This window comes from Gobio gobio (assembly GCF_949357685.1).
Source record: "Gobio gobio genome assembly, chromosome: 13".
Lineage (NCBI taxonomy): Eukaryota > Metazoa > Chordata > Actinopteri > Cypriniformes > Gobionidae > Gobio > Gobio gobio.
The window spans coordinates 49,354,422-49,368,622 of record NC_137106.1 but is presented as its reverse complement, the minus strand read 5'-3'; the positions used below and the strand labels follow the sequence as shown (position 1 = coordinate 49,368,622).

The 14,201-nt window shown below is 37.0% G+C and overlaps 1 protein-coding gene across 2 annotated transcripts in view; it reads left to right on the top strand.

The window, feature by feature from the left end:
* The first annotated feature begins 311 nt into the window (after positions 1-311).
* syncripl (synaptotagmin binding, cytoplasmic RNA interacting protein, like) overlaps positions 312-14,201 on the top strand; it is a 44,902-nt gene continuing 31,012 nt past the window's right edge. Inside the window, exons 1-2 of one of the 2 annotated variants that reach the window (XM_079833465.1) lie at positions 312-443; positions 10,484-10,642. In XM_079833465.1, coding sequence (XP_079689591.1) covers positions 10,495-10,642 — 148 coding nt within the window. In that variant the 5' untranslated portion in view covers positions 312-443; positions 10,484-10,494. The remainder of the gene's footprint in view (positions 444-10,483; positions 10,643-14,201) is intronic. The other variant, XR_013817784.1, reaches the window with a different exon arrangement.

Sequence of the window (14,201 nt, the reverse complement as noted above, 5' to 3'; positions counted from 1 at the left end):
TATCATAAATATGAAACAAAATAATGAATTAGCTAGTAGCTGTCAAGTTTTCTACTTTTTGTGTTGACTTTTTCAGTCATGTGTAAGATTTACTTATGTGAAGAATTACTTATGTTAAGCCTAGCATGTGGTAGAAGGGCTTCCTGACAGTACAGTTTACTTATTCTTCTGTTAAATAGTAAGCAGTTCTGTATATACTGCGCAGTGTGCAGTGAGTAGTGAGGCAGTCGGTGTAATGTGACCCCTCCAATGGCTGTGTGAGAAACCCCGTACAACCGGAAGCGGAAAAAAACTCCCGCGGCATGAGTTTCGCCGCCATTTTGCATCAGACCTATTGAAAAGAGTGAGATAGCAGACACGGCGGGATCTGGCCACTTTATTCTCTCTTTCAGTACATTTCTCTCTGGATTTATCCCAACATAATCCAAGATATTAACTGACAGGTATGAGACCGTTCTCTTCAGATTTCATGAGCGCGGAGTCCGTTGTGTTGTCGGTGAAGTGATGCTTGGGCTATCGGTAGAGTAGAGAGTGATCGCACCGGCTTCTGTGGCGGCACGCGCGCGACTCAACTCACCACAGAGCAGACGAGCGCCATTCTTACACATTTTATCCGTAATTCGCCGACGGTTGTTTGCTTTCTATGCACGTAAAAGTAATGTGGTGAAGTCATGATGTGGTTGCTGATCAAACACGATGTCGCCCCCCTCCTCCCCACCTCCTAACAAACACACACGTTGTCAAACAAACACATTTAACACGTCCAACCACGGCTAAAGTTTGTTGTGAACTTGCTTGGCTCTTTTGTCTTTAAGGCGTGTGAAATCTGGTTGAAAGACTCCTCGGAGGTGCTGAAATGGGCTTTATCAGAGTGTCCACGTAGCTCATGTGTGTTGTGGCCTAGTGAGTGAGTGTGTGTGTGTGTGTGTGTACTTGTCATTACTGACACAACAAAGAGAGACAGCCCGGTGAGAATACATGACATTTGGTCATTTTATCCACCCTCAATCGTGTTTAAAGTTGAACATTTTTGAACATTCACAAGAAGTCGCGTCGCTTATGTCGTTAAACGGATCAAATCGCGTTATTAAACGAAGTAACGACTTATTTATCAAGCCCTAATGTGTCAGAGGTTTGTAAACCGCACTGATATTGTGACCGTTTTTTACTGTAAACGTCATCTCGCGGTGCTCGTGCTCGCGAAGCGGGAATGATCCGGCCGGCGGAACACGTGGACGTCAGAGTGATGAAATCCCGGTAAAAAACATGCCGTGATTCCGCCAGGGTTGTATAGCTATTATGAATATTATATACTAAAATATTATAAATACTTTGGAGCATGAATGATTAATTTCGTCAAACGCGAATTTTCTGTACAGAGTACAGGTGCCAAATTCGGCAAAAATAACGGGACACTTGAAATATTTGTACTGTACAACATAATGTATGTAATTTTAAATGTCTGCGCTTCCGTTTTTAATTGCAAAAATAAATCTCGGACATGAACCTTTTTTTTCTTCTTTTTTTCTCTCTCTTAAAGTCCCCATGAAATAAAAATTGACTTATTTTTATGGAACATTGCATTATTTATTAATTATAATAAATTATTTATCCATCCACACCGGTTTTTGTGCTGACTCATAATCTTGAATCAGAATAACTGCCCCTCCCTCTTCACTGGTGTGGGCGGGGCAACCTGTCACTCACACGAGATCCACCAATAGCAAACCAGAATCAATTCCTAACGGACAACAAGTCCCGCCCTACTTCTTCACTCTGTCACAATAGGATAGAAATAAGTATTGCAGTTTCCGTTTCATGCCGACTTTAAATTGTTGAAATTAATTGTGCATAATTCATCCATTTTCACATGCTTGAAAACAACTATAACAAAGCTGTCAGTACGTTTTAAAAGTAATGTGGAAGTTGGTGCTAGTGGTCGACTAATATTTTGGCATTTTTAAAATAACTGCATCAGCCGATACATTTTTCTGATTGGCTGATGTGTTTCAACAACCCTTGGCAATAGAATCGCCATTGGCTAGTACATTTTTTTGTTTACTCGCTAGACTGATATACTATTTTTATTTATATTAGTGCTGTCAAACTGTTTAATCGCATCCAAAATAAAAGTTTGTGTTTTCATAATATATGTGTGTGTACTGTGTATAATTAGGTGTATATAAATACACACATATTTAATAAATGTTTTTTATATTTATAAATTATATAAATATATATACAGTATATACACATGCAAATATTTCTTATATATATATATATATATATATATATATATATATAAACACATAATTATACACAGTACACACATACAGCCCATACATATATATTATACTCGCATGTTTGATATTTTAACTGAACTCAGGACTGGTGGTGGTGCCTAAGATATTGTTGGTCATTCAGTGTTTCTGTAAAAAAATAATAGTACTAGAACATTTTAATAATTTATAAGATAATAATATTACTACTAATTCTACTATTATTAACAATATACAACGCACTAAAGACCGGCGAGCTGCTGGGTTCATGAATATTAATCACGTTGTCTGCGTTCGCTCAAACTGATTTGCTGAAATCAAAACAGTGAAGGTAATAGATGAGCGCCAGCCAATTGCACATTAGTCCCGCCCACTATCGTATCTTCTGCTTCTTAAAAGCTGAATAATTCCAAATGAACTCTGTTGTTTTGACAGGAACATACAACAAAGAATATGGTTTACATGTAGGGCTGGGTATTGGATTCATTCGATACTCAACTCAATGAATATAGATTTAATACAAGTACTATATTTATAGAAAAAGAACAGTGAACATAAGTTTACAAGTGTGTAATTAAAGAGAAATGAAGAGCCACAAACCTGTATATTAAACTCTTTTTATTTTAGGTACACTCGGGTACATTAAAACAGAACCCATCTCTTTATCTCAAATGCATATAATTATGTTAAATACAATACAATTTTGACTTCATTCTAAAAAATGTTTCTGAGAAGTATTTTATACAATTTAGTTTTATGGATATTTTGAGATTTTCAGTCCATGACAAGCTTTTCTTGCCATTTTTGCTGCCCATCATGTGTGAAGTTACTTTTCATACACGAGAAGCGCGTTCATACCTGGACACAAGTGGTTGCCGTGGTAACTAACAACAATACCTTAACGTGCTGACTTATGTGGACTAACTTTTATATGAGGAAATCTGTTTATAATATAAGCTATTATTTTTGAATTATTGGTCCTGCGCTGTCTATTGACTCAGCTGATTTGAATATGTCTATAATGGCTAACATTTGTGCTTAAGTGAATCCTAAAGTTTAATGATCATAATGCAAGGCAAGCATTCGCATGTGTGTGTGTGTGTGTGTATTTTTAGGGGGTGTGTGCTCGGCTGTGGGGGTGTTGCAACGCCTGGGTGATGTCTCATCAAATGGTTCTGCATAGGGCTGTACGATATTGAAGAAAAATGCGATATCCTTGTTAAATAATGAGATATGCGATACGATATTGCTTAAAGCATAACCGACTGTGTTTACATGAATACTCATCAAGACATAACTGTGTGTGTATTTGACAGTTTCGAGTGTGTAACAAGACACTAAAAAAAGAACGGCTTGTTTCGGTGTGTGTGTGTGTCAGACAGCGCGAGACTGCAAGGAGTTGTTTTTCGCAAGTTATTGCTTTTAATAACTCTTTTTAATGTCAAGCAAGTCACATAAGTAACAGTCGTGTGCTCAGTCTATTCTCTGATATGCATCAACCTAAAACGTACACTTTTCACAATGTTGAAGTAGCCTATTAAATCATTCAGATATTGCGTGCCCTTGCGATATGTACATTGCGATATTTCGATATATTGCGCAGCCCTAGTTCCGCAGATATGTAGCATTACTATTTCACCTCAGCATTAACGTTACATACGTCGCAGTGAATGAATGAATGACAGGCGCGCCTCTCGCTCCTTTGTAACATTGCGCAAGCCAAATAAGAGGAGGACATCAAGTGGAGAAGACTAGTAATTATGTTTAATCTTATGTTTAATGTTTGCGGAAATAAATATAGGGACAAAATCGATTTGTGGCCTTTGCGAATCGATTTTGAATCGACCACATTTAAAAAACACGATTAATCGAACAAACTATTTTTTTTGCTTCAGCCCTATTTACATGTAGCGTCGATTCTGCGTGGTATGCAAGTCTCTGTTTGTTTTTGTGTGTGAGAAACACAGCGCTCTCAAAGTGACGGTGAGTTGAGTGCCTTCACACTAGAGTTTACGGTACGTCAGATACAGCATCCGTTGAGCTGAACTAGACAGATCGCTTGACGGAGAGCAAAGCTTTTTCTCAGTGTTCAGCGAGCGAAAATATATATGCTAGACTTATTCTTAGCCTCTTAGACATACACTGGCGAGTAAAATCTAAGCACTTATCAGCCAATGGCTAATGATGGGTATTGTTTAGTCGCCCAGAGTGAAGATTTACTCACAAATGTAGAAACGTGACTTTATTTTGACGGGTGGCGCTGAAAACGGCAGCGTCTGATCACACAGCGAATCACATTCTTCTGTCTTCGTTATTGTCATATCTAATACGTTATTACATATAGACCTGTTAAACAAAGTAAGCGGTTTGCGAAAAAATATAGCGTTTGCTTTTATATTGTTAGCAACAGAAAGGCAAACAATAGGCTATAATATCTTCTCATTTACCATCAACATTCAGCTAATACACATCTATATCGTTAAAGCAAATCTCTGAATATCCAATAAACATTTAATTTCACAACCCTTTCAGATTTACTGGAATCCAGCCGTGAGATCGTCAGCATGAATGTGTTTTTGTGCGTGACGGTCTCTCCGTGCGAAGTGAAAGCGGACAGGAGAGTTCAGCTTGGAGCGCCGTCGCTTGTCTGAACGGCACATTTTTGTATTTACCGGTAAAGTAGTTCTGGTAATTTTACAGTGATTTAGCATTAGTATAATTCCCCTGTGTGGAAGGGGCTAATGGAACAGAAAAGCAATACTAGGTTTTCAGGGAGAATGTTTTTAGCTTATTTTCATATAAAAATATGGCTTGCAGTTCAAACAATGGTATAAAGCTTGGGATTAGACATGTGCCGGTAAACGGTAATACGATATACCGCAATAATGAACATGCACAATATTGTTATCGTGGGCACTTCAAAATACCGTGAATAATTATTTATTACGAATTATTCAGATTTTTAGAATGAATTTTAAGAATACTTAACCCATCAACCGTTTAAAATGAACAACACGTCAAAGAGGAACGTGCACTGGCACTGACGTAAATAGACCGTGAATGAGACGTGCTGAAGTGCACATTCACTCTTCGACAGCAGAGGGCGCTGACGGAACAGCAGAAATGCAGCCGTTTCTCCAGTAATCACATAACCTAATACATAATACTTAAAGACTTAAGGCTATTCATTTTCAAACTTGAATTTTATATTTTAATCTGGACTAAATTACATGCCCTAGATATTGTTTGAATATGTTCTGACTGTTGTTCAATCACACACTTTACAATAAGGCTCCATTATTTAACATTAGTTCATTCATTAACAAACTGACAATGAAAAATACTTCTAAAGCATGTATTAATCTTAGTTAAATGTACATTTCAGCATACCTATTGTTCTTTAATTAATTCTTTTGCACTTTAATCTGTTTTAAATATTTGTTTAATTTATACATTTTTGTGTATTGCTTTATTGTATTTAAATGTTTGGTTCTTTTGTTATAAGAAAGTGATTTAACCTGTTTTAGTATGACAACACTTTTTTTGCAACTTATTTCAATATCGTGATAATACCGTATACCGTGATAAAAGCTTCAGCAATTAATCGCAACATGAAAATTTGATACCGGCACATGCCTACTTGGGATGCACCGATACCTCTTTTTTTTCAGACCAAGTACTTCCACTTGTGTACTTGCAGAGACCGAGTACCGATACGAGTACTTAATACCATTACAGCTCTTCTAACAATGTTTTATTTTCATCAGATGTTTTTTCGCTTTCTGATTGAAAAAAAAGTAAATATACAAATTGACGCTGTTGCTGCATTCAACACTTGTTTTCCTAAACAAACATGGCACTAGGGTTGGGTACCGAAACCTGGTACCTATATAGCCGGTATGTAACCGCGCCGAATCAGAACGCAGATTTCGGTGCCACTTTAATTAAAACGTGCTTTCGCGCTTTGGCTGGCGCCGAGCCACAGACAGACACACTCAGCGCTCAACACATCACAACTACTCCGTGTTTTCAACCACATCATGTTTATTGTAGGTTTCAGACATTTAAATGCACATAAATACTAGCAAAAAACACACACTGATGTCTATAGAAGCGGCAATAACAATCCTTTCAGTTATAATTTGACTACGTGTTTTATTCACATCAGATACACATTATATAGTTTACTCTACTCTTCTCCCAGTTCAGCGGTCACTCACTTTCATGTGTTTCGTGAGATGAGGATGAATTTACGTGATGGTGTAAATCCGACTGATCCGATTCTCTGAGGCGCAAACTAAAATGGTGCCGCCCATCGCGCACTATAGATCAACTAACACACATTCACTCACACATATTTGAAAATAACAATATCAGAAAGATCATGACATAGCAAGTTTGTGAATATTTTGAATAAAAAAGAAAAAACCGAAATAAACCCGATACTGTCATACAGCGCTGTTGCGGCTGCTGTGTCATTTGGAAACAATAAGGCGACGCGTTCTCAAATATTTAGCCAGAGAATATGGTCATATTTCAAAATAAAGCTGAACCTTGAAGCTAGTTTGTAGCACGCCAAGAATACAGACTCTGCTGTTATTACTGTAACTGTTATTCAGTGTTAAATTAGGCCTGTTGTAGTTGGTTAGGTGGCTTAGGTTTTACTGTGAATTTAAGTAAATTGTGTTTTGTATTTATTTATATATTTAAGTTTACTTTAAACTTTGAATAAATTGTTTAAATTAAATAATAATAAAAAAATTCAATAAAAAGCCATTCTTTAATCTCATCCACCTCGTTTTGTGGCTCTTTTTTGTTTTTTTAAGTATCAGTTCAGGCACCGGTACCGTTTTCAATGTATCGGTTTGGCACCGGTGTCGAAAAAACCCCAAACGATACCCAACCTCAGCTACAATGTCCTGTTTATTCATCTAAAAACAGGATGACTATTCTTTTAATTTAAGAATAGATATCGGTTCGTAAAAATATATATTTTTTACCCAGCCCTAAATTATAGTGACACTGAAGAGTCAACAGTCCTCAATGACTAAACACAACTTAAAACATATTCCGTAAAAGTAAAAACTGTAACAATTTAATCCTCTTATACATTTTGAATGTCTCGCGTTTTAAAGTGGACTCAAAACTCTTTTTAGTTGTGAAATAGTGTCTCAGTCTACATTACACTACATAACACCACTACTACTACTAATATTAAAAACATTAGTCTTATGACTGTAATAGCCATATAATGTAAAACAAATGCACTGAAAAATTGCTTCAGATGACTTGAGATATATAGCACTTTAGATATAGCATGAGATGTATAGCATGATATATATTGGTGCTTGTCTGTTTCTTTTGGTCTATGATTCCCCCTTGTGCCGTATATAAAGCGCTATAATCAAATAACGGATCAGACGAGTATTTAATTATCGTGACAAGCCTAAGATTGACCGAGTGTTGACCACATTTAAGTGTACGATAGCTGCCATGCACAAGCATTTTTGGTAACACTTTAGAATAATGGTCATTAGTTAACATTAGTTAACTACATTAGTTAACATTAACAAAGATTAATAAACGCTTTATAAGTGCAGTTCATTATTAGTTAATCTTAATTTCAACATTTACTAATGCCTTATTAAAATAATAAAATAGTTTAAATTATGCGCGGGTAATAGATTAAATAATGCGCGGGTAAAATAGTTATCAGGGCTCGACATTAACGCTTGTCCGGGACAAGTGGATTTTTTGAAGGGGCAAGTGAAAAATAATTTTACTTGCCCGACGGACAAGTATCCTGGTTAAAACGTCAAAACAAAAAATAACTAGGTAATCACCAAAGTGCAATAATGATTCTGCATTCACTAGTGTAAGTGGAGATGGATAACGTTAGTGGATAATAATATAAAACGAACGGACGTTAACAAGGTTGAGCTGTTGAGGCTCGCGCAGCCTCTCGAGGAGAAAATTGAAAACAAATGAGCGCCGCTCACACACAGAAACTCAGTTAACATACACAGTTAAAATTGTGCAGTTTTTATATTTATTATAACATATGATGCAGTTAAGCAACATTACACTAACAAGAGTGTTGTTTTCCTGAATACCATCACGACTGGAAATGACACTGATTTCATACGCCAGTTCCATAAACAATCAATTAACATGAAGTCACTTACATTTTAGAAGCAATATGGACTGTTTCTGTTCTATTTCAGCAGCGAAAATAGTTCCAAACAATAATCACAGCAGAACCGTAACGCATCTCACAGCAACAGTGTGTGTTAGTGAATGATTCAGAGTTTTAATGAATCGGTTGAATCAAAGATTCAATGGCCTATTCGTAAACGACCGCCAAATTCTTAAATGATTCAGCCGTTTCACTGAATCGACTCAATGACTGGCTCATTCAGACGGTCACCTGCGCCAGCTACTGGTGGTTTAGTTTCATCTTTCCAACATTTCTTATTTGTATATTCAAAAATATTTAAAATAATCTCATAACATTATTTAATGCAGTTGTAATTTTTCAGTGTAAATGATTTAATTTGATTGGTAACGGCCTATAGTGTCTTATTCTAATTTAATTTCTAGATCAAATTTAAGAATATAAAAGGAAAGCTGAAGCATATCCTATATTTAATAAGATTATGGAAAAATGCCCTTTATAAAAAGGTAAAAATATCACAAATATACATATTTAAATATGTCAAAGCTGATTGAACACTGGTGAGAATATTGCTTCAGAATAGATTATATTTTAAAAAAATCCAGACAAGCAAATTTTTTACTTGGACAAGTGAATGACAGATTTACTTGTCCGAAGGACAAGCGTGTGAACCGGCTTAATGTCGAGCCCTGATTATAATACTGAAGGTGAGGTACTATTCATATTTCTATATTAAATAACTTACGCAGTCATTTGAAAACTTTCTGTGGGACGTAAGTTCACAAACAGCGCGCGTGAATCACCGTGTGCGCGCGCTCTCTCTCCCTTTCAAAATGCTCAAATGGCTTCACATCAGCACATCGCATGTGCACTAAAATCCAGCTGCACAGTTGACACAGGATTTGCCACTTTGCACAATCGAGGCAGTGTCGCATCGTCACTAAAGTTTATCGTTTGCATTTATTTTTAAGTCTTGCCAGTGTTCAAACCGCTCAGCACTCGCGCGCTCTCCAGACCGTGAGCGCGCGCGCCCACACACACACACACACACACACAGGCCATCTCACAAAAAGCTTGCAAGTACAAATTGCGCTGAAATGGTCAGATACACACAAATGTATGTACTAAATGACCGTCTTGACGAGTATGCACGTAAACCCCGTCGTGACCTGCGAGTGAACGTTTGTGCAACTGTAACCGTATCCGTGTTCGCTCTTAAAGTGACAGCTGTCGAATAAACTGCTGCTGTCTCTGAGTTTCTCTGTGTCTTGTGTTGTTTGATGAACCTTTGACACTCACTGCTCTTGAATGACTAACTTTTGCAACCTTAAGTGTAAGGATTAATCTAATTTAATTTATTCAGGGAAGACCAATATAAATTTACATTTGATTTCTTATTAAATGTCTTTAGTATTTCTTACCTCAATACTAATGTTAAACCTACCTGAAAAATTGTTTTTAAAAACAAAAATACACTGCATGATCAAATATTTAGGTGAGATAATTATATACATTTATTATATACATTTATTTGGGAAAGATGGTCTACAGTAGCCTTAAGTTATCTCATTTTCTAAAATAAACACTTGGTGGTTCTTCAAGATCTTGACTCAGTTAATTTAGAGTTAGTTTCATTTCTACAAATGGTGCAAACTCTGCAAGATTATAGATTAAAGATTGCCATTCTGTGATCGGCAGTGATCGGCAATCGGCAGATCATGATCTTGGTAATCGGTGATCGGCCCCAAAAATGCTGATCGGAGCATCTCTAGTAACAAATGTACTGCTCATGGTTAGTTAATACATTAACTAATGTTAACTAATGACCTTTATTCTAAAGTGTTACCGCATTTTTTAATATCTATGATTTGACTCTTCTAATACCTAAATGATCAGTAGTGTACTGTAATAAAAATGTGTTCTCAATAACTGTATCAAGTAAGTGTTGTCCTGCAGTGTTTCTCCATCTCTTATGATCCGTCAACTTTGGCCCAGTTTTGGATGAATTCTGTCCCTTTCCTCTGCCCAGGTCACGGAGACATGGCCACGGAGCATATAAATGGAAATGGTACGGATGAACCGGTGGAGTCTCCAGCGGCGGTGACCCATTCAGAGCACTTCCAGACGCTACTAGACGCCGGCTTACCTAGGAAAGTTGCAGTCAAACTAGATGAGATTTACATAGCAGGTGAGACCTCATGCATCTAACACTCCGGAGGATTCGTTTGTGGAGACTGGAAACATCTTGCTCAACTTTTGCTGTACTATTATTTAGGGATGCACCGAATCCAGATTTTTGGGGTTCGGCCGAATACCGAATCCACTGGTTAAGATTCGTCCGAATCCGAAATGAATACCGAATCCTACTCCCCATCTGCAGTCCATTATCACAGTAAACACATTAATGACGTTAACAAAGTCCACAGCAGTGTAGGGATGCTATTGACCATTAACTGTTTTGGTCAAGTTTACTAAAGTAAACTTTGTCGCGTATGTTCTTCTCGACGCTATTTCATGATGGTTTATAGAAAAATTACCCCGAGTCGTCCTCTGTCGTTTCAAAGAACAACCCAACGGAGAGCAGGAGGCGCGCGCTAGGGTTGCGCCACCATCGTGATGCCACGCCCCCGTTGCGAGTCTGTTGTGTGCGACACACTCTAATCCTCTTCTATAGTATTAGTTAAACTAAAAACTTAGCAGGGATTGCTCTGTAAATTAAATTGAGAATGTAACTAATGCATATGCTATTTTAAATACTGTAGTCTATGCCAGATATATAGCCTACATTTTGAAATCATTTGAGGCTGAAACATCCATAAGCATGTGTTTATTTTAGCACTTCCGTCAGTGAAACAACACAGCCTATAAAACAAAAACGATTTTCAGTAAATAATGGTAACCTCAAGAATATATGAAAATTAAATATTAGAAATATTTGATTCATACTATTTCCCCGCAAAGATGCGTCATATAGGCTACCCCTCTGCGCTTTGAGAGGAATGGGACACTGAATAGACACCTTCTCAAATATCTTCATCTTCATATGTTCTACTGATGTTGCAAAGCAACACTTGTTGTAAAAGGTCTGAAGAGCGGATTTTATTTTCCACAGGGTCAAGACATTTAGGCAATGTTTGATTATTCACTGCCAAAGAAAACGAAACTAAAATCACCGGCGTGTGTGAAATGCGCTATTCAAATAAACCAAACTTGACGCGCCTTACCAAGTTTAATAACAAGAACAAACTGTGTTAAATAAAATTTGAAGTAAAAAGGTATTCGTCTTACAGTGTTTTTTATACTTTCCCACAGTAAAGGATGTGAATAGTTTTAATAGACTTAATTATAAGCAAACGAAAGGAAGAAACGTTTATAATCCCCTGCGAACAGGTGCGACGTGAGTGAAGATTTGGGAAAAGAAAAGAGATGTCCATGTCAATTGGGATAAAATGGACTAGGCCTATTGTTCAAATTAACGGAAAATCGAGTGACCAGATCCAGATTGCAAAACAGAATGAAAAAGTGCAATCTGACCATTATTTCCTTTCTAGACTAAACAAAGCTTTGTGCTGCACTCCTGTGGTAATATTCACGTCAAACAGCTTCACATACAAAACACTGGGTTAGTAAAATAACAAAGTTATTTTTTTAAAAGTAGAAAATAGTATTTATGTAAAGAGATATATTAAAATAAAAAGAGCTCAACTCTTAAGTGGAAGAAACCAATTTTTCCCCCTCACGTGCAGCGGATGAATCATTATTTGGGTTAGTAAAAATAACGAAAGATAGATATATAGTATATTATCTACCTATTTACCTAATTCCGGTTCTTCAAAGCTTACGGATTCAGTGTATTTTTGTTTTGTCATCTTAATTTAAGTGAAAAATATTTAGTGTAGGCCTATATATTTAATTAATTTTATTTATATTTTATCTGATCTATAGATCTATAGGCTGTTTGAACGGTAAAATAAAATACATTTTGGCTGCTGTCTGTAGATTCCTTCATGCACAACTCGTATTCTCTCGGATGTTTCATATGCAAATGTTTTAACAGCGGCTGTTGTTTAGGGTCCTTGTCATCACGAGACAAATCGGCATTGCAAATTGAACGCGTAGCTCAACTTGAATCGCCTTCTTTTGACTTAAAGTATACTGCCACGTTTTCTGTTCATGAGTTCCATTTTCACTTTCAACAGCAGCGTCATTACGTTCGACCAGCGGGGCGCGCATAGTGCAAGCCTAGGGTTCGGGTTCGGTGGAAATAAATTCTGAGGTTCGGCAGAAACCGAACCCAGTCAAAAAGCCCAATATTCGGCCGAACCCGAACCCGAACCCTGGATTCGGTGCATCCCTACTATTATTATAATTTTTTTTATTGGGACTAGGGATCGACCGATACGGATTTTTTAGTGCCGATACCGTTTTTTTTTTTTTTCATCAGCCTCAGCCGATACGGGCTGCCGATATTTGGAGCAGATACTGCTTTTGCTCCCTCAATTTACAACATAAAAATGACACAATGATCAGGATGATAATTTAAAATTTACAATTTAAAAAAGGAACATTTATTGAACTAAAAAAAAAACAATATTTAACAAATAGTAAAAACAGGTGATGTAGAACAAGAAAAAAAAAAGAGTTCAGTGGTGAAAATAAATTCTGAAAACAAATATTTAAGCATAAATAAAATAATTACACTATTGCACACAGTGTCAACAAGCAAGCAGCATAATAAAGTGCACACTGACTGTACTATACTTCATTTTAAAACTATTTACAACCTAGTCATTTAATGGTTACACTCTAAAAAATGCTGGGTTAAAAATAACCCAAGTTGGGTTGAATATGGACTAACCCATCAATTGGGTTGTTTTGACTCAGCGGTTGGGTTAAATGTTTGCTTAAAACAACCCAATTGATGGGTAAGTCCATTTTCAACCCAACTTGGGTTATTTTTAACCCAGCATTTTTTAGAGTGTAGGTGCACTTCACTTAATCTCTTGTAGAGCGACACCAGCGGTAATTCAGGAAAAAATCTCCCAATGCTCCACGTGAAACTTCAGTCTTTCCACCTTTTACCATCGTGTCAATTCTCAATTGATTTTGATTAATATGCGCGAGGGAGAGCAAGACAGTTTGAAGACGGTGAGAGCTGCCCTGTGGACGCCTGTCTGTAAATAATGCAGGGAAAAAATATCGGCGAACGCAGCAGCCTTGTATCGGCCGGCCGATATATCGGTCTAACACTAATTATAATGTGTAAAGCTGTTTGGCGGTATGAATGTTTAAAATGGATAAAAGCGTTTTCATTTGTGCTTGGGACTGTACACGTTTCTTGAATGCATTACTGTTACAGTAATTTATGCAAACAATACATTGCAGCCACTGTTTAGTCCTGTTGAATGTATGCAGTGCCATTGTTGGCTGTTGCTTGAACACACTCACCACATGACACCATTTATCGTCAACAGTGTTGAACCGTTCGAGTAGGGGAGTGTGAACATTGCTATCAGCCTAACTGACTACTTCTAATTTAGCATGAACTGATTTGTATCAAGATGAGTTTGGGGAAGCACATGCGGAGACAATGGCTGGTCGTGATTGGATGATTAGCGCTTATAAAGCACTGTGTCCATGAGATCCAGTCAATGGCTCTGCTCTACTGTGTCAAATTACACTTGACATCAATTGAGGAAAGTACAGCAGTAGTTCAGATCGCGATGTTCAAATGGTGTCTTATTATA